We start from the raw sequence: 24,278 nt of genomic DNA, 5'->3' as shown, positions 1-24,278 counted from the left end.
AATTGCCAAAAATCCCCTGCATAGCTGCCTTCTGGCTCTGGGAAAGAGATTAAAAACCTGAGCAGCGTCAGGCTGAAGCAGACGTCACAGAGGCCACCCCAGGCCATGCTCATGCTCAGATAAGACTCTTTCTTCTTATTATTTTCCCAGAGACGACTCAGCCTTTGCCAATGCAAAGCTCTGCCCGGCTCCTCGCGTCTCCTGGCACGATGGGTTCACCTAAATCAAGGAGAGGAGATGCTGGTGCCTCAGGTGATCAGGGGTTCCCTCCTCTGCAGGGTCCCTGGGGACCTCTGACCTCAACATCAGCATCTCACCCTCCTTCAGCACCTCCTCATCCTCCCTGTGCCAGAGCATTCTGCCTGACACCTTCGTTAGCCCAGGTGCCCGCTCTCCAACACCTAATTTGACTAACCCTTTAGTGACTAATTTAATTACCCCGGCCCACAAACTGACAGACAGCTGTTAAAAATGGTTATTGCATTATTAATACGCTCCAGTAATTTCCCATTAAAACTATACTGTTAATAATTTTTTTCCCTGTATTTCTTCCCTCTTAATTAGTCTATTTAAAACTTTGAAGGAATATTCTCTTTATGGTAAATGGGAGCATTGAGCAAATTACATTTTTGATTGAATACTTCTGTGATAGGCCAGCAAATAAGACCGTTGAGTTGTTAATTATTGTCAGAGTTTCACACGATGCCTGCTAATGAGGCAGTCAATCTTCCCTGCCATTCCTAGAATATTAACGAAAGCCATTGGTATTGATTTTGTCACTGGGAAAAGGCAGGAACCCCTCCTCCTTGAGGGGCTCCATGGAGGGCATGGGGGGCTCTGCACTGGGAGGGGACACAGAGTGGACCAGAGACCTTGGGATGGGGTGAGGCAAGGAGGGCTTGAAGCTGGTGGAAGCTCAGGAAGCTCCTGGGTGTGCCAATGGCAGCTTGTGCAGCTCATGGAGCCAGTGGGAGGGTTGGCACATCCCCACAGGGATCAATCCCATCAACAGGCACTCCCAGGCAGGATGGGCAGCAGGGGGGTGGCAGCTCCTGCCAGACTGGTCCCCGTCCCCTCTGTGTTTACCTGTTGACTCTGAACAGTATCAGATTTACCCCTTATCTTTCTGCAATAACACAATTTGTTTTGGGTTATTTTTTTAAAGGAAAGGGAAATACTTTGTATGGACTTCAAACAGATCCTTGATAAAGCGATGCAGGAAAATTATGAGCAAAGAGATAATGGACAAGGATCGACATGAAACTGTGAGATGGCCCCAAGACAGTACAAAATCAGCCTTTGAGTTGTGCAGAAAGATGCACCAGGGAGCTTTCAGTACTGTTTCTCAAGCCCTTTGGGGACTGACCCTCTTTGATTTTCGCACTAGTGCTCCCGTTAGAGGACGGAGGAGTTTGGCAGCAAAGTCTGCATATGTCAGAGCCACCTTCTGCTGCTCTTCTCATTCACGCTCCCAGTGCCCAGTTCAGAGAGGAAGAGCAATGTGGGACCATGCCTGGTGCCACCCCCAATGCCCAAACCTTGCAAACAGTGTCTTAGACAAGCCAGAGGGAATCTTATGAAGAGTTTATCACAGCAGAATTGAGACAGACCAAGGCAGCACCACCCCACAGGTTTACATGCCTGTGAATGATGTCCTGGCTGCCCCATCACTGCCACCCCCTGGGTGGGCAGGGAGCTGCACTTCCCTGAGTGAGAGCTGCATGCACATGTGTGCTGTTAAAAGGTGCCACGTACACCCCTGCTCCAGCCCCCAAAGCAAGGATGAGCACACACAGCCACTGTTCCACCTGAGCCATGGAGGCTGTTCATGTAGCAGAGCCCATACACAAGCATGTCCAACTCTGCCTTCTGCAGCCACATCATCCCAGACCTCATCGGCCTCAGGGGACTGAGTTTGCCAGGACTCTGCGGCACCAAGTCTGAGCAGAGCCCTGGATTTCTGAAATAGGTCGCCCAGCACTCGGTGCTGGGTTTATTCCTGTAGCTTTGCTCTGAGGAAGTGCCTGCATGAGTGAGACCCTGACCCTGAGACCAGCAGGATCGGTGCTGCACACAGACACTGTGCTGGCCCTGCAAGCCAGCTCAGCTCTTTCTGACCTGCCCCAGCCTTCCCAGCCCAAACCTCCCCCAGCCCTGTTCCCACCAGGAAAGCCAGGACAGACTGGATGAACCTTACAAAGCTCAGAAAACCTCTTCCAGCAGGTGACATGCTGACACAAGCTACACTGTCACAGCTGCTGCAGAGGCCAGAGCTCAGGGACTTCACTCCAGCTCCCTGCTGCAGCTACTCCAGTCAGGCTTTGCACAGCCAAACCCACACCCTGCCCAGAAATGAGCTTATTTTGGGCTATTCTGGGAACAGTCTGCCTCTGCCTGACTGAGTGATGCAGGGAAAGGTGTGTGTGTAGGGCAGGCAGTTGGAGCATGTGGCGATGCACCCCACACTCTGCATGCTCTGTCACCCAGGGCTGCACAGCTGGAATGACACCAAGAGACAGGGACAGAGGGAGGACAACATCCAGCCTCCAGAGGAACAGCCCCCCATCCATGCTGGAAGCAGTGGTGGGGTCGGGATCACCATCCCTGGAGCAAAGGGACGGCAGAGCTGCTGCTGCCTCCCCTCATCTGCCTGCAACCTGAGCACACATGGGGCTTTCTGAGCAGGCTGCCAAAACACCGTGGAGCCAGATGTTTAGCAGGAAATCTCTTCATGCCCCCTGCAAAGCCCCAGCTGATGAATCCAAAAGGCACAAAACAACCGGGGCTTCTCCCTGCACCACTCACCAGATTTCCATTCGATCCCACCCATTTCTCAGCCCCTTTCCAAGGCCAGGTGAGGGCACAGCAGGAATTTCTGTGGTTTCTTTTCCACCCAGGAAAGTAGCAGATTAGCATGGTTGCTCCCCAAATACAGGCAGTGTCCTCCCACCCAGCCCCCCCTGCTGCATCCAAGCCCATCTGCTGCCCACCTGTGTTTTATAAGCAAGCCAGGCACTATTTTTACTGCAGTGAAGGTTTCCATACCAAAAGCTCCTTTCCCATAAAGCAGGCTTCAATAACTCCTTGGGGTCCCCTTCCAACCTGGTATTCTATGATTCTGTGAAAAGAGGAGGTTTTCTGCTTATAATGAATTGCCTGTGACACAGCATATCCTGGTTTTACCAGGAAAAAGGGAATCCATAACTGTCCCCAAGCTCCCAGTGAGATTCCATGAAAAGCCCTTCAGCTCAATGGCATCGATCTCCACTCTCCTCCTCCTCTACCAGTACCACCTATCAGCTGTGTTCAGGCACAAATTATGGCTTTCACATTCCAAAAACCCATTTCACCCCACATGGCACCGAGTCAGACAAACACAAATCCAGGGGTGCTCCTTTTCCTGGATGCAGCTCCCACCACCCAGGGAGGGTGGGAAGGGTGGGCTTGGATTTGCCTAGAGTCACATCAGGCCGGGATGATCCACTCCTACCCTAAGTCCTTGAGAAATTTCTGTAAGGGAGAGGAGCAGCCAGGTCTCCTAACACACTTAGTGCTGACTCCTTGGCCTAAATAAACAGAGTGCCATTCCCTGCCTCCCCCAGCTCCCCCTTCCCTCAGGGAGATGCAGAATGATAATTGGAGCCACCAACAGCTCCATGAAGGAACAGGGAATGTGAGCCACCATGGGCAGCAGGGTTGGACATATGGTTTTTAGAGTTCCTTCCAACTCAAATTATCCTGTGATTCTACGATTCCATCAGTCAAGGAGTCCTTTATTAAACCAACCACAGCTTTATTACTAACCCTTTATAAACTACTCAGCTATGGTGCCAACCTGGGTCCAAATCCAGGGCACCTACAGTCCAGAGCCAACACCTCCAACTCTGGCCCATCTGTGTTTGATACACACTGATTTAAAAAAAAAAAAAAAAAAAAGAAAAGAAAGGAAATGTGGACTGAACTGAATAAAGAGACTTCTCACTGCGAAAGCTCAGTGCATATTTACACAGCATCCTGCCTTAATGCTCAGCTGCTTCATTTGTGTCACTTTAAGCCCTCCACAGTAAGTAGGGAAGTATTAGCTGGGGTTTAATTGTGTGCTGCTGGGTTCAGCGCAGCTGGGAGAGAGCCCTGGGGCATGGCAGCGCTGGGAGAGATGTGGCAAGGCAGTGACAGGGGCACAGCCACCAGCAGAGCCACTGGCCAGGAGGGAGAGCAGCACTGGGGGACACTGCCCCAGCCTGGGACAGCTCTGCCTTACATGTAAAACAAAGGAACAGGGAGCTCTCTGGCTGTGTGGCACCCGGGACAAACTCTGCAATGCTCAGACCTGTTTGCAGGAGGCATCAGTAGGTTCTCCCCCAAAACCCATCCAGCTGCAGTGCCAGCAGACCTGAACGTGCCCCAGTGCAACTGGGGGCTCTTTGTCCCTCCATGTGCCTCCCCTCCAGAGCTGCTCCACACCAGACCCTTTCATATCCTCTGGAGGAGGTGAAACAGGCACTGGATGGATTATATACAGACTGGGTGGTCCATCAACACCCCCATCCCTCTTTCCCAGCACTGCCATTCCTGCCTCCACTCAGGTCACCACTGCCAGAGTCCTGCCCCGAGCAGGGTACAGCCTGTGGCACAGTGTGGCAGTGGGTCCCCAACTGCACCCATCTGCCTTATGATAAAAAGCACTTGGTAGCAGTCAATAGCATCTCATAATATCAAAAACACCGCAGGAAACGTCTAGAGCTGAATTGATTATGGCACAGTAATTCTTCAGGCAGTGAAAGCAGGGCAATTCCCAAGATGAGATTATTTTTTAGCAAGGCTTCACCTAATTTTCTTGATGATATTTTCCCCCAGCTCGCTCCTCAGCCCGCCTTCCAAACCTCTCCAGCTTTGCACTGCTCTTTGATTTAGTTCCTGAAAACAATATTCTGCTCAACACACTCCAAAAAAGTGCCCAGGAAAGCATCATCACCCCCTGTATTGCTAGGATTTACAAATGTGAAGCAGGAAAAAGTCAAGGAAGATTTTGGCGCTGTAGCCAGCAACCCACTTTGGGGAGACCAGAAAAAGCCCTGACAAGTACTTCAAACATATAAACCAGAAAAGGAGACACTAAGGAGCAAATGCACAGACCAAAAGGGGCAACAATACAAAACCTGGGCAGAGCAGAGGCAAAGGGCAGCGATTTTCAGTCTGATCCAGCCTGGACAAAGCACGGAAAGGTTTTCTGAGCCAGTGGGCAAGGCCAGGCAGGACACACTGTCCCTGCTCTGTGCAATGCTGACACTGCCTGTAAACCATGCACTGAGGTTTTTGGTGCTTCTAACCTCATTTTGAGCTGCTTCTGCTCCTCTGCCTGGAGGTGAGCAGGCCAGGGGGAGCCTGTAGAGCATCCCTCCTGCATCTGGAAACAGCGTGGAATGAGAAGGACCAGCATGGCACAAGCTGCTTGGAAAGTGCTGCACCAAGAGCACAGAGTACTTTTTCCTAATAAATCACTCCAAGAGCTGGGGTGACATCCCAGAGCAGAACAAATCCCTTGGAGGCAGCAACCATGGCAGTAGGGCACTGTACCGAGTCCACTGGAGCTGATGGAAACATCACCCTGGAGGAGCAGGAGCTGAAACTAATTAACTTCACTTGTCTTCATTGAGCACAGCCGTCCTGTTTCACTGGCTGTGCCCCTGTGGCTGCCCCCGTGCCCAGCCCCAGCTGCCCACACTGCCAACTCTGGCAGCTGTGGTGCCACAGGGCACTGCCTGCCCTGGATGAAAGCTGAACGGGAGCTCTGCCCCTCAGTTTTGTCTGATTTGCACCAAGCTGCCATCCCTTGTCCTTCCACAGCGAAAACAATGTTCCTCTGCAGCAACATGTGCATCCCCTCTTCCCTTTAGCAATGAAAAAACCCCCATAAAAACAAACCTAGAGGTCTGTCTTCTGCGGTGCAGCACATCCTGGTTTTACCAGGAAAAGGGGAGTCTGTAACTCTCCCTGAGCTCCCAGTGAGATGTCTTTTCCAAGAGCCCTTTTCAAGCCTGCAAGGGACAGTGTCTTCTCGTGGTGCCCTTAAAGGAAAACGACAAAACTCTGCTGTTTGTGTCCATCTCCATTCCTGTCGTCTCCGCCGAGATGGCTTCTCCTCCCCGGCTGTGGAGCCTGTCACAGGTCCCTGGCTCACTCCCAGGAACATTTCGGCTCCGCTGAATTTTATTAGTTTTGTCCTTTGGCTGAAGTGATCCAACAGCAGTTACAGGAGATAAAAACAGGAAAGGAGGAGTAGATCCCATCCATGTCGGCCAAGTTTCAGGCAATTGAAATCTCATCAGAACTGGCTGGTGGAGGTGCCAGTTCCTTCCACTCAGTTCTGTTAAGAAATAGCTGAAGAAAAGGCATTTCCCAATGCCACTGCCCCACCCAGGGCTGCATCCTCACAGCTGGACAGCTGTGCATCCAGATGGGACTGGGGCCATCATCCCATCCTGCCCTGGAGCATCTCAGAGTCTTAAGGACAAGTCGCTGAAGTCAGCCCTGGGAAAGAGGGCAGGGACTCCGAGCATCCTCTCCAGGTGCCCAGGAAATCCTGTCCCTCCTGCTGCTGCCACTGTCCTCGTTCCTCTGCTGTCACTCTCCTGCTTCAAGCCTGGAGCCTCATGGCACAGACCCCCCTCATCCCAGCACCGTGTCTGGGCCAGGGGATGAACTGCCTCATCCTTCTTCCTGCAATCCTCCTAGTCCCCTTCCCAAGCAGGAGATGCACACAAAGGCAAAGGTAATGAAACACAAACGGGGGGGGGGGGGGGAAATTGTAATTCAGGAAAAACAGTAGAGAGAGGCTGTATAAACAGAGGGGTCAAGGGGCTGTGCTTTGAACAGGCAGCTACAAAGTACACTCCAGCCGATGTTTAACAGAAAGCAAAGGCAGCGACATAAAAACAAATAACACCATCAAACAGGGACAGGAGAACACCTTTCAGGGAAGGAACCCAAGGCCTGATCTCACCACCCTCGCATCACCCTTTCTGCTAAGCATGCACATCAGCACAGTGTGTCAGAGCCCTGCCTCCCCCTCCAAACCCTTGGCACTCACTGTTTCTCTCGGCACTGGCAGGATCCTGCTCCACCACAGATCCTGCTCCAGGCAAGTGGATGGATGGACACAAAGCTACAGCAGCAGATCTGGTGCACGGGACAGCTAGAGAGTCCAGTGCCAAACCCTACTCTGTGATGGGAGATCCCAGATACATCAAAAGGAATCATTCTGGGACTGAGACAGTGCTTGCATATTTGGCGAGTGCTGGGTATTCTTAATTGTCTCAATAAACATATAAACAAAATCTGTTCACTCAATGGGTTGTTTTTCCCTCCTGGGCTCTGCAGCACCACAGACAAGAGGAACAGCAATCGCTCAGCTGCCAAACTTGTAGCTGTTGCTGGTGCTCCCTACGATGGATTTGCCTACGAGCCCGGTCCAAATTTACATCCCCTGTCCTTAAGAGGTTTGATCATGTTCTGTGCAGTTTTACAGCTCAGCATTAAGACCTCAAAAACGCAGTGGGTTCACATAAAAGAGCGCAGAGAGTGAAGCTCAGCATTACTGCAGCAGGAGTTATTAAAAGCCCAGGAAGAGGGAGGGCTGAAATGTCCCTTGGATTCTGGGCACGAAAGATGCCATGGCTGGTGATGGACAAGGAAGAGACAGGTTGAGGGCAGTGAGTTCCTTGCACCTTCATAGAGGTGCTGGGTGATCCACATTTCAATTCTGACCTGCCCCAGATACTTCCAGGGTGATTTCAGCTCCAGTTTCTTCCCCTCTTTCTCCACTGCACCACTCCCCTAATCCCTCTCTCATTTTGCTGCTCACACCCTTCTGTGGCTGCCGCAAGGTTACGTCTCCATTTAGTCACCCCGCAGCAAAGCGAGACGTACCTGACTCTTCTAACCTGCTCTCATAAATCACAGCAGGAGGCAGGGAGGAGGAAAAACCCTGGTAAGCAGCCAGGACGAAGCCAAGTTGACAGCTGCAGGGCAGGGGCTGGTGGCTGCCTCTCTGTGAAGTGTCTGTCCCTTCTCTCCAGAGGATGAGGCCAAAGGCTGCCTCTATCCCGGTGTTAAGCACTGCAAGCTGCTTCTCCACCACTTTTTGAGAGATGACAGCCTCTTGGGGTGATAAGAAACCCAGGCCAGAGCACAGGGATGTTATCTGTGAGGATGACGGTGTGTCTGTGATGTGCACAGTAATGAATTGCCCTCTCTCTGCAGAAATGAGTAAGTTGTGCCTGGTGATGCAATGATCAATTTGCTCCATCATGCAAAGCTGTCCATTCATCACAGGCATCAACTGCCAGTTGCTCTCACCTCTTTATTGGCACCAACAGAGCAGGATGCTCTGCAGGTCCCTGCTGAGGAGCAGCGTGAAAAAGGGGCTTCTCCTCTCCCCCAAACTCCTGGCTGAAGGTCCCTGCAGCACTGAGCATCCACAAATCACAAACTGCTCCTTTCCAGGAGAAAAAAAAAGCAGGGGAAAAAAATACCAAGTTCCCAAGGCATTTCCTGCACAAATGTCAGGAAGAGCAGGCAGGGTGCCTTCTGCCTGCATGCTGTACCCCACTGGCATATCCCACAGGGACCAGCCCAGCCCATCTCCAGACCTTCAGGGATGCTCACCTGCAGCTGCACCCATTGCCCTGTGCCCCTGCAGATAAGACACAAGCAGATGAGCTTTGCTGCTGAGACAGTGTGGCCACAGTAAGGCTGTTTCCTCTCTCCTGGCCCAGATTCCCTTTGCCTTTCTCATCCAGTTCACTTTTCATCCTCCTCCGCTCAGGGAGCCTCACACCACAGTGCTCACCACAGACTTGCAAAATCATAAGTGCCCAAAATCACTGCAAAACCCCTGCAAAATATCACCACAAAACCCCTGTAGGGCTGGGGCAGCAGTGGTGTCACAAAGGGCACAGCAGAGCTGAGCCAGCAAATGCCACAGGCAGGGAGTAAAAGCCTTTCTCCCATCCTTGGCACAAGACGGGACTTCTGCAGGCACAGAGCTGGGGAGCAGAGCACTCTGCCTCCAAGAGAATTGAAAATAAAATAACAAACAAATAAAAAAAAAAACCCTAGAAATAAAAAATCCAGTTGATTGTACTTTGGCAAAGAATTCAGAGAGCAAAGGGGCTCACTTGGGAGCAAAACGAAGATGAATCGACACCGAGTTCAAGCGAATTCATTGTGCCGCTGAACACTTGTCTCTCCATCAGGACATCTCAAAGGCTTGTCAAGCGAAGGCAAGGCTTTTATTTGTTTCTATGGTTGCCATAACAATAGAACTATATGTCATGTCAGGTAGCAGCTGAGGCTCGTGCCTCTGATTTATAGCTGCTCACCAGAAATTACCAACTTTTCTGCAGAGCGGGTGGCACAGTGAACCAGGACCACCGGGTGTTTGCCTGTGCTGTGCTCTGCCCCCCCCAGGTTAGCCCCCCTCTTGGCCCCCCACAGCCAGCTGTGCCCCAAGGGATGCTTTTATTATCCCCTGCAGGGATGTTTTTATTGTCCTCTGCAGGGATTCTTGGTGCTGGGGCTGTGGGTCCTCCCAGTAGCTGCCAAAATTAGATCAATTCCTGGCCCCCTAGGACAAGCTGTACCTTCTGAAGGGCCAAACAGAGATGGCAAGGTGTTTAAGGAAGGCCAGCAGAAAGACTAAATACCTAATAGTAATTTGTTTAAAAAAGCAGAGAAATTCTATGTCTACCACCAGGTTATGGGAGAAATATAAATAAGAGAGAGGGATGGGAGCAATGGAGAGAGGAAAACAAAGAGGGGTCTTGAAAACAAGTGAGGTAAGGTAGGGCCAGGAGGTATTTATTGTCCTGGCAGGGGACGTGCCACAGGGACAGTCTGCCCATCCTGGGAGCTGGTCTCCAGCCCAAGGCAGAGGCTGCCCAGCACGGGGGAAGCCAACACTGCTGGCCAACCTCATCTGAACAAAGATGTCACTGTTAGCATGGCTGCCACGATCCCAGGCGTGTGACCAGTGTGACTGTCCTGAGGAGGATCAGACTCTGGGTCGAGGAGGGGACGCTCAACATGGTCACTGATAAATTATATATGCAAGTTTCCTTAACTCTAAGCACTCTGCTTAATTTATGACGCACAGCCCTAAAAACTCCAGCGCCGAGTTCTGCACGCAAAGTCCTGTCCCTCTCAACCCTCAGGACATGTGGGAGCATGAAGCCCCTTGCCTCCTGTTTGTAGGACATTTATTTAATGACTTGGCTGCAGCAGTGGAAGGAGGTTTGGGCCCCTCATCCCCATCCACCGAAGCACAGAGCAGTGAAACACACAGAGAACAGCACCAGAGTCAGCATTTCCCCAGAGAGCTGCTGAAAGGCCGAGCCCCACCTGCCCCTCTGCAGTCTTCAGCATCTTCATAAAAACACAGGGCCACATTTGAACCTTTAGCCCTCTGAGTTGTAAAGACTTCATCACTTGTTTTCTCCAAGCCAGGCTTTCTGCAATTTCCTTCCATTAAACTCTTCAAGACAAGCGACCTCTGAGCCAAAGGTGTCAGACTAATGAAAGGTCTGGAGGAATGCAGCACGCTCCTTATTAAAGACACAGAAGAGACACAGGACTGAGCCACCATCACCACATTACAGGACAGCAAACAGGGCACTCTGGGTGCTGAGACACGGCCGTGTTGCAGCTGGTGTAACACAGCTCAGGGTCTGCCCCACGGCATGGAGACGTGACTGTATTAAAGCCCAAGCACTGCAGGTTCAGGAAATTCGGGAAGAATTTCTTCACTGAAAGGGTGATTAAACATTGGAACAGGCTGCCCACAGAGGTGATGGAGTCCCCATCCCTGGAAGTGTTCAAGAAATGACAGGACGTGGCACTCAGTGCCATGGTTTAGTTGCCAAGGTGGTGTCTGGGCAAAGCTTGGACTTGATGATCTTGGAGGTCTTTTCCAACCTTGATGATTCTCTGATACACCTACAGGAGCTCCCAGCATGGAGGGTCAGCAGCACTACCACAGTCCCACAGCCAGGGAACAGGTCCCCTCCATGCAGAGGGGTGGCTGTGTTTGAACACCTACACCATGGACAGCATGTGTTCACCTCTGATGGTTGGTCTGAAGTGATGGGTCATCACCTGAACATCTGAACCACCAAAACTGCTGCATTACCGCTCCCTTGAGAAGCTGCCAACACTTGTGTCATTCCACAAATGACAAAGCAAAGTGGCTGCAAGATAAGCAGCTCTAAAAGTACCTTTCTCATTGCGTGAAAGCACCCAAGAACCTCAGAGGAAGTTCTCAGAGACAGGCCAACGTGGTGCCCATGAGCACCAAACACAACACTGACCCTGCTCACCACCTGCAGTGGATCTGAACAGCCCCAGCATTAGCTCCTTTGCACCATCCCACTCCACTCAGGAGGTATCACCTTGGTTTCCACCCACCCCGGGGTGCTCAGGACCCCAAGCTTGCAGCATCTCCTTCGAGAAGTGTTTAAGTTCTACTGCAGAAATATTAGATCGCTTTTCGCTTCTCACTGTATCTGTGAAACCTTCCATAATTCAACATCAAATATTTATTATTACGTTTATTAAAGTTTTAATAATTTAGCAACTCCTGTGTGTAAGATACAAGCGCCGTGAACTCGCCTCCCCTTAATTCTACCTGAGTCACTCCAATATTTATACCTGGAATTCTCAGTTCAGGTTCCTTTTATGAGGGGAGAAGGCAACAACCTCAATGGCAGAACCTCCCCTCCTCCTGCCTGGCATTCATCCATCCTTCAGAGACTTTTCCATGAGGATCAGTGCCCAGAGACAATTACTGCACTGGAGCAGAAAACAAGCTTCTGAGCCTCTACCTTCACTGAGGTCCTTTTAATGAAGATGTGAGGAGGCAAGAAAGAAATAATGTTCTCCTGGCATTTTGGCTTGGAAAATGTTAACATAAACCAAGGCAACCCTTCTCCTTCTCAAATGAAAAGCAGAAGTTGTTGCAGACAAGAAAAACAACGCTCCTAAGAGAGGCAAATTGTGATAGATCTGTACCATCAGTCTCTTTTTGAAGGAGAGGGAACAAGCACTGATTAGCAACAAAAACACACTCTTGGAAGCGAGGACCTCTTGGATGCCAGTCCTGGCTCTGCCATAGCTTTTGTAGGCACTTGCTTTAACCACAGCCCTGCCAAGATGATGGTACAGAAGAACGGAAATCCACCACCCCATCACTCTGGGAAAAGACCAGACAGAAGGGGCTGGGGGACACAAGGATCCTGTTGGTACCCGGGAAGATGATTCACAACACAGGCAAGAATTTTCAAGTCAGGAAATTGTGTCTGGAGTCAACTGGAGAAAGCAGCAAGAAGGAAGGAAGAGAGGGAGGAAGGGAGGGAGGGGTCATGGAGTCTCCCTGGCACTCAACACTCACATGCTCAATCTTAATTTAATGGGATAGAGGGGAATACATGCTAAATACCTTCAGAATTAAACCCTTACAGTTGACAATTAAGCCCTTGTAAATCAGATCAAGGAGGACAATGACCAGCAAGGTGATCACCACCTCTTCTCCAAGGCCCCTCTTTCCAGCTGGGGCATAGAAGGCAACTGATGTGCCTGGCTCCTTCTCCAGGGACCTCCTTTGCCCACACTCAGCCCAGTCTCCCAGCAAAAGCCTCTCCCTCCACCAGGGCAACTCTCCTCCTGCAATGCCCTCTTAGGTCCCTCTTCAGAACCAGACTATCCCAAGTCCAAGGACATTTGGTTAAAATACAAACTGGCCAAAACGGGGGAGCCAGAAAAATATCCAGGCATTTACTGAACTCCAGGAAGTAAAAACCCCTCTAATTGTATAGTAATTGGATGAGCAACAGAGCCTTTCACCCCTCATGAGCATCCCAGCAGCTATCAAGGGCCAGGTGGTTGTGATGTATGTGTGAGTATCAGAAAGATGACAGCACCTCCATCCTGGTAAATGCATCCATTTAAGCACTGCAATCTAACATTACATTTAAGCCACTTTAAAATTGCCTTCTCCTACCAATTCACCTGTCTGTACTGGCAGACTTCAGAGTTACACACTCAGGCCTGGCCTAGACCCATCAGACCAAAGAGCCTGGAGGGCCATCACATCACATTTCTTATTGGAAGAAAATTAATCAAACCTATCATCATAGAAATTACTGCATCCTCAATAACAATTTAAAGAGCGGTGTAGTCACTCAAGCATGAAGAAAACGAGAAATCTGCTTCCTACCTGACATCTGCTGGATCTTCCGTCACCAGAACATCTGTCTTGCAGCTGGCAAGAGGATTGATGGAAAGCTCCACAGGGGGCACCACGAAGCTCTTACTGACTGGAAGCCACAGCCCTTGACCCAAACTATAGGTAGACCTGGAATAAGGGCAAACGTGTCACAAAGGAACAGTGTCCTCAGGGAATGGTGGCTCTCCACTGCACCTGCCCACCCTGAAGTCAGAGCAGTGGGGGCACCACAAGAGATAAGTTAGTAATTTGGGCTTGTCCTGAAAGCCAAATGGGAGAGGAATAATGGCATTCCCCTCCCCGTGCCAAACTGGGAGTTGGGCTTCGGATGATCCTTGTGGCTCCCGTTCAACTCAAGATATTCTGTGATTCTATGAGATGCAACAGAAGGGGATGGTCAAGCTCTTCTTTTCAGCCCACAGGGACTCTCTGTGCACACTGGCCTTGTGTTTGCTGAGGGGACAAGAGGAGAACCCTTCTCTGCCTGGATAAATCTTTGCCTGTCTGTGACAGGCAAATGACACTCGTGTGCCCCTGCCAGTACAAGAAAGAGCTGGGAGTGACCAAGAGGTTGCATCTGCTGGCATGTCTTCATGGCTCTTCCCACCCAAATGTCCAACAGGAACCCTCCTCTGACTCACCTGAGTATCTTCTCTGGTGCCTGCTCTCCTGTGACCAGGTCATATCCCCGCTCCAGCGTTGTGTAGGGCCACGGCCTGGGAGGAGGGATGGAGAGAGCAGCTGAGCACATCGCTCAGCAGGAAAGGCAGCACAGCGTGGTCCCAGGTCTCTGGGGCCAGTGATCACCCAAGGGGAGGAGAACCAGGCTCCTCACCACTGTGGGAGAGCCAGGACAGAGCAAACCCACCCTCCTGTCCCCACTCACCCTTCGCTGTGTCCCCAGTCACTGCGCACACACAAGTGCCGGTGGACGGGGTCTGGGGCGTACCCTTCGTGGCAGCTGCACTCTCCTAAAAGAGAAGAGGGAAGGATGAGACCTTTCTGGCCCAGAGACACATCAGTGACTGCAAAGTTGGACCCTCCTCCCCTGCTGCCCATCTCTGCATGTTCACAGCCACTCCTGCTCCCTGCTATGGATCTGGAGCACTTTGAACCTCAGAAACCTCTGGGAGCCGTGAAGGAGGAGATGAGGAGATGTGGAAAGCTGCAAAAAACCTGTAGTTATTCTGGGATGGATTACATGATGCAGCACCCACAATAGCTGGGAATGAGGTTTCATGATGCAAAAGGTCTGTCCTTACCTAGTGTTCCTGTGCAGCCCTGCAGCTCTCCAGGCTGAGCAAACCTCTGTTCAATGGCCCCCAAGAAATATTCCCCACAGAGATGTACCCACGTGGATCCAGCCCCTGGCCTGAGATCTACCCACAGGTCTGGCAGAGGGGCTGCTCAGGAGCCAGGGGCTCACTCCTCAGCAGGGATTTTGACCTTGCTTGAGCAGAACCAGTGTCCAATCCACGTATGAACTGAGGAGGGATGCTCCAAACCCATTCTGGTCACATCCCCTTCCCACCTCTGCTCCTGGCACCTCACACAGGATGGGGCAGCAGAGTCTCCTGCAGCCCAAACTCCCACAGGAGGATGCAGAACCCCCCAAACTCTGTCCTCCACAGGCAGTTCCCCTGCCATGCCCCCATGCCACAACCAAAGGTCTCTCAGACCTGCTCCCCTCCACTCTCTGGGTGCTGCCTCACCCTGTTACACCCTTTTGACAGCGAGAGAAGACATTTCCCACACCAGAAACCCGCGCGCGCTTGGCCCAAATTGATTCAGTGTTTCGTAGAAATACATAACCCGGAGCAAGAAACAGCAAAATCAAAAGATTAATTGGATTTGCACGTGGAGTTTCTGCTACAAGCTGCTGCCAATGTTTTTCCTCCCTCCCCTCCTCTCCCCTTCGTGCCTGGCTGTGCAGCAGGATGAGCTGTAAACACGGGAGGGGTGGGATGTGGGGAGGGTGTTGGGAGGGGGGTACCCCCAGCACGGTGAAATGCAGACTGGCAGGTGCCTTGGTGCTCATGGGGATCCTAAGCAAGTTCTTAAAATGCCTCACAGGGATTACAGTAAAGAGCTTTATTGTCAGGGGGGAGCGAGAAGGGGATTCAACTGCTGATATTTTTGAGGAAGGGATGCCTGAAAAGGGAGAGGCAGCAAAAAAAGGAAAGTGGGGGGGGGGGGGGGGGGGGAAGAGACGGCTAATGATGTGCTAAAATGCAACAGCACCTTCATGAAATATTCACTGCCTCAAACGCGTCTAATATTAAAGATTAAATGTCCTGGGATTTGTCCTAGCGACTTCGAAGCACTGATTTATGATCTGTCAAAAGCTGCTAACCTTATGATTCATAACGGGAGCGGCAGGAACATTGCTCCTCCAAAGGGAAAGAGCTGGGAGAGAGATGGTGGCACTCGGCCCTGCTCAGGCTCAGCCGTGCCTGGGGGCTGGGGCGGTCTCGGCGCAAGAAAACACAGGTCCTAATGGCTCCATCAGTGATTTTAAAAAAAGAAAAGTTATTTTTTCCTTGGGTGCTTAGTGCGCAAGTTTCCCCAGCCGTGCCGTGGATCATTAATTCCTGGTGCTTATTACATAACAAATATATGCTCTGCAAATGAGAGACATCTCAAAGTGCTGGCGAAGCAGAGCTGGGAGTCTTGGGGCACTGGCTCACGCTCAGCTCCTGCCACAGAAATTAGAGCAAGTAGGGAAAGACCACCTACAGAGGTTGGCATCCGGCAGCCCCAACGCCCCAACGCCTCCCTCCGTATCGATGGCTGGGGATGCTGGTGCTGAACCCCTTCCCTGTGGTGCAGGAGGGTTTATTTTCTCTGCTGGCTTGTTTACTGCTCTGTCAGTTTGGCATCGGAAGGAGAAACTCTATCAACCTGCAGAAATATTGATTTTATCGACTCCAATCTCAGAGTTTCAGCAGCTACAGCCGGTGCTCGAGGCTTTATCGGGAGGTTTATTGGGAGGTTTATTTCAGTAAGTGAGAGGGCAAGTGGTGGCACTGGTTGGGCAGGAGACACAGGGCGGGTGACAAGGAGGACTCCAGGGAAAGCCACCCACAGCACAGAGACTAGGGATACCTGCCCCTCTCTGTAACCACTCGGGACCAGCTTTCCACAGGTTTTCCAGGGAGATCTACACCCCTTTGGTAGAGTTTCAGAAATTGGATACGAAGGCTCCCAGCACAGGGTTGGCTGAGGGTTGCAGTCTGCTGGAAGTGTGGGGACTCCATCTCCTCGGGATAGATGGTTTAGGAACTATTCCTGTGTCTACAACCACAAACAGACAACTAGTGGGGCTTCCAAAACACCTCAGCAGAACCTGCTGTGCTCTTAGAGATTCTCAGGAGCTTTTGCTCTCTCCCCATCAGAATCCACCCTCCTCCTTTGGCCCCCTGAACTACTCTGTTACTTTCAGTCAGTTCCCATCCTCCCTGGGCATGATGATGAGCCAAGGAGGATGCTGAGCCTGGCTAATCCCTGTGGAATGAGAAACATCTGATAAAGCGCCCAGAGTGGCAGGAACAAGGGTTCCTGTACCTCTAACCCCTCTTAGGGTGTGTTTTTAAACAAGCCACCAAACAGCAGTGCCTCTGTTCAGAGACACTAAATCCTGTGTGCTTCTGAGACAGACACAGCTATCTGCTCAGCATTGCTGCAGCTAAGTTAGGATTAGAGCTGAGGTTAAAGCCAAAGTCAACCAGAGTAACCAAGTTTGACAAATAGCCACACCTGAAGCTGGATGCAATTTCCACAGGTCCTGCACACGCCTCTCTACACAGCACAAATGAATCAGGATCTACCAACGGCCGTGACAAGCATCCTGCTTCTGCAGCCACCACCCCACACCCTGTCCATGGTAAAAACACAGGCCTGTGTAGTCCTTCCTCTGCCTTTGGATTCATAAGCCACAAATCAGGTATGATAATCCATGGCAAATTTTCAGCTGTTATAGGAAAGGGAAGGGTCGCTGCTCGCTCAGTTTAAGCAAGGGCAGATCCTGGTGCTCAGCTCTGGAGGTCCAACGTTCTATTACCATTTAAACAAAATGCTGGGAGGGGAAGGAAAATCTCTGAATAAAGCAGGAATAGCAGCACCATAGCAAGAGGCTCTGAAAACACATCATTCAAAGAATCACAGAATGGTTCAGGTTGGAAGGGACCACTGGTGAGGTCACCTAGTCCAACATCCATGCTCAAGCTCATGGCACAGGATTGTGTCCAGGTGGTTCTGGAATATCTCCAGTGAGGGAGACTCCACACCCTCCCTGGGCAGCCTGTTCAGTGCTTGGTCACCTGCACAGTAAAGAAGTTCTTCCTCATATTTAGGTGGAACTTCCCATGCATCAGTTTGTGCTGGTTGCCTCTCATTCTATTGCAAAGCCTGGTTCCACTCTCTCTTCAGATACTAATTATATATCTCTAATATATAGACACATTCCTGTGACACCTACAGCTATGTGGATGGGCAAGGGAGGAGCTGAGGCCATGGGAAGCACTCACAGCAGTGAGTTCTCCATCCTCCCCTACTCCCCTCTCCTGACTGACTTACACAACATCTCATCACAGACTGTGCTGCCATGACTAATTACAGGTGACATGGAGCCTCCGTGCCAGTTTCTGCTCAGGGAGAGTGAACTCATTGTTTGAAGCAGCAGGACACATCCCCAAACACCACAGACATGTTTTACCTGCAACCTTCCTCCTCTGTGCCTTCATCCCCATGGAGGCTGGTGGGAGAGATGACCGACAGCTCAACCCAGTGCCCCATCCAGAGCCCCATGCAGAAAGGCAGGAGTGGGGAGCACACGGCTCCTGGAGAAATGTCTGTCACTCCTGCCCTCAGCTGGGAAAGGGAGAAGGATCTGGAAACTCATCTGGAGGAACAGGGCCAATTAGGGACGACACAATCAACCCAGTTTCCGCATGCAGGTGTGAGCTGCCTCTGCCCAGCTGAGCAAAGGGTTTCTCATGTGCCTGTGCCCCGTGCTGGCTTCAGTGCTGGAGCTGCAGAAGGGCAGGGACAGGCTGCAGCCAGCATTAGCATCCATGGATTTTGGCTCAGGGTTGGCCCACGCTGAGGCTTGCTCATGCCTGAAGGGAACAAATGTAACACAAGCCACATCCGAGCTCACCGCCTCCAGCAGCACAGGCACGGTACAAAGGACAGCATGTGGAGGACAGCAGCCCTCCAGCTCCTGCTGCATCTTGACCAGCACAGCTCAAGGCTTTAGCTCTCTTTTTTTTTTTTTTATATCTAAGCTGGAAGCTGCTAAACTATTCTTCCATTTTTGCTCACCACACTGCGCTGCTGCTTCTGCTCAGAGGGGGAACAGGGTATCCTGCTGCACCCAGATCCTCCCTGCCTGCCCCCATGCTCTGCCCAGGAACAGCAGAGCAGGGCTGAGGGACAAACTGCCAGTGTGCCAAGTAATCCTGTTAGGCTCATTAGGGCAAGAGCCGATCCGTGGTGATAATGCTGCAAGATCCCCCTAATCCACCCGCCCAATGCACAGCGTGAAGTGGAGCCTCCCAAAGTCCCTGTGCTCCCAGGGAAGCTGCTCTTTGCTGTCACTGGCGATTCTATTTAAGGAGCTGGAGGAGCTTTGGCTGTGGTGCAGCAAAGCTGTGGCTCATCAGCCTTCTCCTGGCACTGCTGGTGTCTGTGATTCCCTGCTCCACGGCAGCACCTCCATCCCTGGTGCTCACCCTTGTCCGGGTGGGATGCCCTGCGGTGCCAGGATCATGTTCCAGCTGCAAAGGCACCATCCTGGGGCAAGTCCAGATCCCAGCTGGAGGGGTAGCCTGTTCCTGAAGCCTGGAGGGCTATAAATACACACTTGCATGAGCATTGCATGTACACACACTTGCTTCAGGGCTGCCTCTCCACCTGAAGCGATGCACGGTCCGGCCCCAGCTTTTCTGGTTCCCTCCTCTCTGGACACACACATCCCTCAGGGGACACACCAGTCCCAGCAGAGCATCCCCAGTGCCAGTGAGAAGGGAAGCAGCAGCACCACATTCCCAGCCTCCCTCAGCTCTGTATTCCAGCTGGGTGGTCATTCCTGTTGAGTCCCCACCAGCAGTGGGGTGAGCTGCTCCCCCAACACCGCCTCATGCTTCTCCTCCATCCACCCTCCACAGCACACGAGCAGAAAGGGTTTGCAGAGGGAGGTGGGCGCTGAGGCCAAGCATTTTTTGGTGAACAGAGACAGCTGTTAAGCACAGTGCTGCCCACCCTGCCAGCCCTGACTGCTCCAGTGTTCGTGCTGGGCCACAGCACAAAGCCCCTCTCTCTTCCAGGCGAGTGTGGAGCCATCTCCCAGGTTACCAGCCTGCTCTGAGGCAGGAGGACTGGAGGGTTCCCCCTCCCCACTGCAGGGATGTAGGGCCTGAATCCCCTTATCAAGCAGCAAAGGTGGCTGCAAAAGCAGATGCAAAAGGCAGCTGCCACCCAGGCACTGCTGTCCTGGCCACCAGCTTGGTGCTTGGCAAGGTCAGTGTCCCCTTGTCACCACTGCCTGCAGCAGGAGCTGCAGACCAGGAGCAAACAGAGCAGAGGGAACCTGGGCACTCCTGTGCTTGGCTGCCTCCTGCCTCCCCACAGGACACCCTGTGCTGCCCCCCACATGTTGTCCTAAGGTGGTGGCTTGCCAGGGATAGGACAAGACACACATTGCCACAGCGTTGGTATCAAGATTTAAAACCCCACAACAAACCCCTTCCTTAAAGAACTTGATGTGTCCCTGCAGGATAACAGAGCAAGGGCCTCTTTTGAGGAGACTCAGAGAAAATTAAACACAGGTAAGGATGAACAATGGTCTTAATAGTTCATTAAATTCCCAGCTTCAGTGAACAAGTGAAGCACCTTCAGAGAGCTGCTCCTCAGGCACGGGTTGGCCTCTGGCTGAGGTCGTGGATCCTCCAGCAAGGGCAGCAGTGGCACCAGCTCCTGGTGAACCTCTGTGAAAAGCTTCTCTTCTGCCCCTGGTATCTGCTGTCCTTGCCCTTCAGGGATGGCACTTTCCAAACCTGAGCCTCTGCTTCATCCTGATGAGAAATGCAACTTCCATAGAAGCAGTTTAGCTCCCAAGGAACAAGACAGGGAAGGTTGCTCTTGCTCACCTGATCTGGCACGGAGCATGGAGGGAAAACCTGGAGTCAATTTGGCAGTTATCCCTCCTCTCCCCCTGCTGCAAGTCACCCTCTTCACCAGATCCATCACAGTACTTAAGCACAAGCTTAACCTCTAAGGATTGTGCCTGAGTTTAGGCTCTGCACGGATTTAATTCTCATTATCATCCGCTCAGCTCCCACACTGCGCTGACAGGGGCACATGAGCACAGCTGATCCAGGGAAGCACCGAGAGGTGCTGAGGGTGGACAAGGGTGGTCTGCTGTGCCATCTTCTGGGGTGAGCACTGCCCCACAGCTGACCATGGTGGGGTGAGAATTCCCTGCAGCACTGGTGGGATGGGCCCAGTCAGGGAGACAGGTTCAGGCATGGTTCTGTACAAGGAAACTCATTCCTCTTCCCTCCTCCCTATGCTCTCTAGACAAGCACAGAAATGCCATTACAAGAACATTAGCAGCTGCAGGATTAAACACTCTAATGGCAGAAAATGAGAGTGTAAAGACAGCACAGATAACCTTAACTCGGCCCCTCACAGGCACGAGTTTTGATTGCTGTTTATGTATAACACTTCAGCCTGAAGCTAAATTAGCTTGGGAGTTAACTGCCTCCTGCCCTGCTTGGAGCACGAGGCAAGCTGTGCCACCACAGGAAAAGGAATCGTATATTACATGGGTTTTGACCAAGTTATTAAACTCCATACCTTGGAGAGACAGAACTTCATCTTATAAAAGTCTAAGTCAATAAAGGCACTGGGATCCTCCAACAGCGAAAATAGCAGAAGTGCACAAGAACAAACAAATATTACTTGATGTGCACAAAACCTGCATGATATTAAATTGAACTATAGGAGGAAATGGCTGTTTTCATAAACACAAATACACCCTCGCCAAGGTTGGTCATCTCCTGATTTACATGCTCAGCTCTGCAACCTCCAAATCCCCTGAACAGGTTGCCTTAAAAAAAATGGTTCTGTTTAAAAATTACTTTCATCTGTCTCCTGCCCACAACATCCCTGCCCTACCCAGACAGGAGCACCATCTGTGGCTGTGGTGACAAAATGGCCCATTTGGAAGATGATGGAAACCTTTTTTTCCCCCCCCTCTCCTGCCAATTTCCAGAAAAGACCCTTTGCTACCACATTTCATCTGGTCCTTACAAGCCCCTGCCTATTGCTTTGGGGGTGCCACCAATTGTGGATGCAAAGAGAGAATTTTGATGAAGAAGTGCCTGATTTGTAGATGGGGAAAAAAATTTCAACACATTTGCACCTGCTAATCAAGGTAGCTATCCATCTCATTTATGCCACTGCTCCAGCAAGCCTGACAGCACAAAATCAGAGGCTGTTTCTTACAGCATTTGGCCCTGAGGGACCGATTCTCCAGCAGGTCTCTTCAGTGATGCCCACAGAATGTGCAAGTGAATCAGTTTTGTGCATACAAAGCAGGTAATTGTGCTCACAAATCAGGATTTGCATATGCTGCTGCAAAGAGATGCTCTTATCAACGCTCCCGGTGCTGGTAAGAGAGGCCAGAGAAGAAGCACTCCTGGATTGTACCCAGAGGTATCCCAGTGTGTGGTACAAGCAGTGGCACCGGCAACGCTCCCCACATCTGTCCAAAATATGGAGAGTGCAGACAGCAAGTCCCAGAAGACAACAAACCTTTGCTGCTCTCGTCTCAAGCAGCGCAGGCAGCACCTGCCAAGAGGATGGGGCGTTTTGGCTGAACCTCCCCAGCCGAGGAGCACGTCCTGCCCCCAGGAGGGACCTGGGGCATGGTCAGCCCGGTACATCTGCAGGGAGGAGTCCCCCAGCAGCACCCACTTGTTTCTGTATTTGCAGTCCTGTCAGACCAACCAGCCTGGCCGCTTCCAAGGCAGAAGGGACGAGGAAGACGACATTTGGCTCATGTGCAGATGTCGGTGCTGCCTTCGAAACGCTCTGATGAGCTTTGCAACACAGGTTTGAAATTTGTCAGGGGGGCAGCAATCACTTCATTAAAGACTGAGTCGCACGACAGAGACGTGAGGGAAGGCAAATTAAGGTCAGGCAAGTAAAATGGATCTTGGCATTTCCTAGTGTTTCAGAGCCCCTGAAACACTGGGGATTATTCTTCGCACTGAAGGAGTACTTGGTGTCACGAGTCAGAACATGGTACGGACAGATCCCACCTAAAACTCCAACCTAAAAGAGGTGGTGGGAAAGGTGAGAGTTTCAATCTCAATGTGACCTGAAGCTCTCTGTCCAAACGTGGGACAGGAACCAGTGGCACTTCCACTAAGGATGGGTCCTACCCACAGAGGTCTGTCTACACCTTGGAGCAAAGAAGCCTTGAGACCACATTGGATCTCCAGGCTGGATCCACACTGCCATGGAGAGTGGCTCCAAGGGTAAAGTTGAAGTCAGATTAGCTATAAATGTGCTGGAACCCTGGCTCTTCTGCTCTTCACAGGGGAGGCTTTCATCCTCTAGACAGGACAAACCTCAGTCCATCCTTCTCATGAGTGCTCTGCCCAGCCCAAGAAGACAGAGGACAGGGGAAACCCCAGCATCCATCTCTCGGGATACTCAGAGAGAGGATAAAATCCCTGACCCGAAAAGGTTGAAATTCAGGATTTATGTCCCACAGTAAAACCACAGGGCTGCCTCTCTCATGGTGATAAAAATAAATCACCCTTAAAAATAGAATGACATCAATAAAAATGAATCTAAAAGCACACGCAGTGTATCATGGGGTTACAGTCTGCCCCCAGTCTCCTGTGGAAACTTCTCACCAGTTAAAGGCTGGTCAACAGTGATGAACTTATGTGGTGCCTGGAGCTACATCCTGGGCCTGGGTGTCAAACAGGTACTTCCAAAGGCCTAGTTTTAAGTGGGGGGTTGCTCAGGTCTTGTGAAGTTTGGACCTCCTAAGGGAGCTTTAGATTTAGGCTATGAAGATCAGCAGCCCCATCAGCCAGTCCTGCTCGATCCATGCAGATCCAACTGGCACAGACAGGAGAAAGATTCTGTTTTATCCACGTGAAAACTCCCAGACTGGAGAGAGGGGGAAGAAACCCACTGGCAGATTTCAGGTGAGGGACCTGAAGGCTGAGCTCAAGGCTGCTCTGCCCTCACCACGGGTAAGCAGGGGGATGGGTACCAGGGTTGGGAGCCGCAGAGCAGCTGGCGAGCTTCAGATCCAGGACAGTGCCTGAGCAGAGCGATTCCCAGGCTAACGAGCATCGCTGCCTTCCCTGCAAACAGGATCTGACACATCCTGCTCAAGCGTGGGGCGTCCAGCAAGAGCGACAAGCTGCTCCAGGAGCTGGGGACGCAGCGGGAGCAGCAGCTGGGCCGGCACGGGAGAACAGCCGCTCCTCACAGCAGAGGCCATGCAAGGATTAAACCAGCCCTGCTCAGTGCCAAGGAGGGCCTGGGGCTGGGGAGTGCAGCCATGGGGCTCTTCCAACAGGGGAGTCACGGTCTGGCTCCATACGGTCTCCCCGTGGTTGCTGCTGGAGGGAGAGTTTTTCTCTCCTCCTCTGAGCCAGGGGACAGCTGAATGCATCTTCCCCCTCCCGCTGAGGTGGCTGCATCTTGCCAGTGTCTGAAACGATCCTTCTGCTCTGTGACATCTGGATGAGAACAGCCTCCTCCTGCACGGTCTCCATCTGCTGGGGTGGCTGCTGTCACCTCCCAGCCCTCCTTGGGACTGTAGGTGACGCCCAAGGCTGTCTACACAGGGAATTCTCCGGCGTCATCGTTCTGCTCCAGCCATGCCTGCCAGTGCCTCTGTGCAGACAAGCCCTGAGGAACAGGAATACTAAGAAGAGAACATTGTCTTGACCAGGAAAATGAGTTC

The 24,278-nt window shown here is 51.7% G+C and overlaps 1 protein-coding gene across 1 annotated transcript in view; it reads right to left on the bottom strand.

The window, feature by feature from the left end:
• Window positions 1–24,278, bottom strand: part of LOC116797283 (astrotactin-2-like) — a 191,255-nt gene that overhangs the window by 32,157 nt on the left and 134,820 nt on the right. The window contains exons 8-11 of the mRNA XM_032708670.1: window positions 14,166–14,250; window positions 13,921–13,995; window positions 13,271–13,408; window positions 10,402–10,604 (exon numbers count right to left, since the gene is read on the bottom strand). Of these exons, the coding sequence (XP_032564561.1) occupies window positions 10,402–10,604; window positions 13,271–13,408; window positions 13,921–13,995; window positions 14,166–14,250 (501 nt within the window). The remainder of the gene's footprint in view (window positions 1–10,401; window positions 10,605–13,270; window positions 13,409–13,920; window positions 13,996–14,165; window positions 14,251–24,278) is intronic.

This window comes from Chiroxiphia lanceolata, chromosome 21, assembly GCF_009829145.1.
Source record: "Chiroxiphia lanceolata isolate bChiLan1 chromosome 21, bChiLan1.pri, whole genome shotgun sequence".
In the NCBI taxonomy this organism is placed as follows: domain Eukaryota; kingdom Metazoa; phylum Chordata; class Aves; order Passeriformes; family Pipridae; genus Chiroxiphia; species Chiroxiphia lanceolata.
Note: the sequence above shows the minus strand (reverse complement) of the source record. Positions and strands in the feature narration are given on the sequence as shown.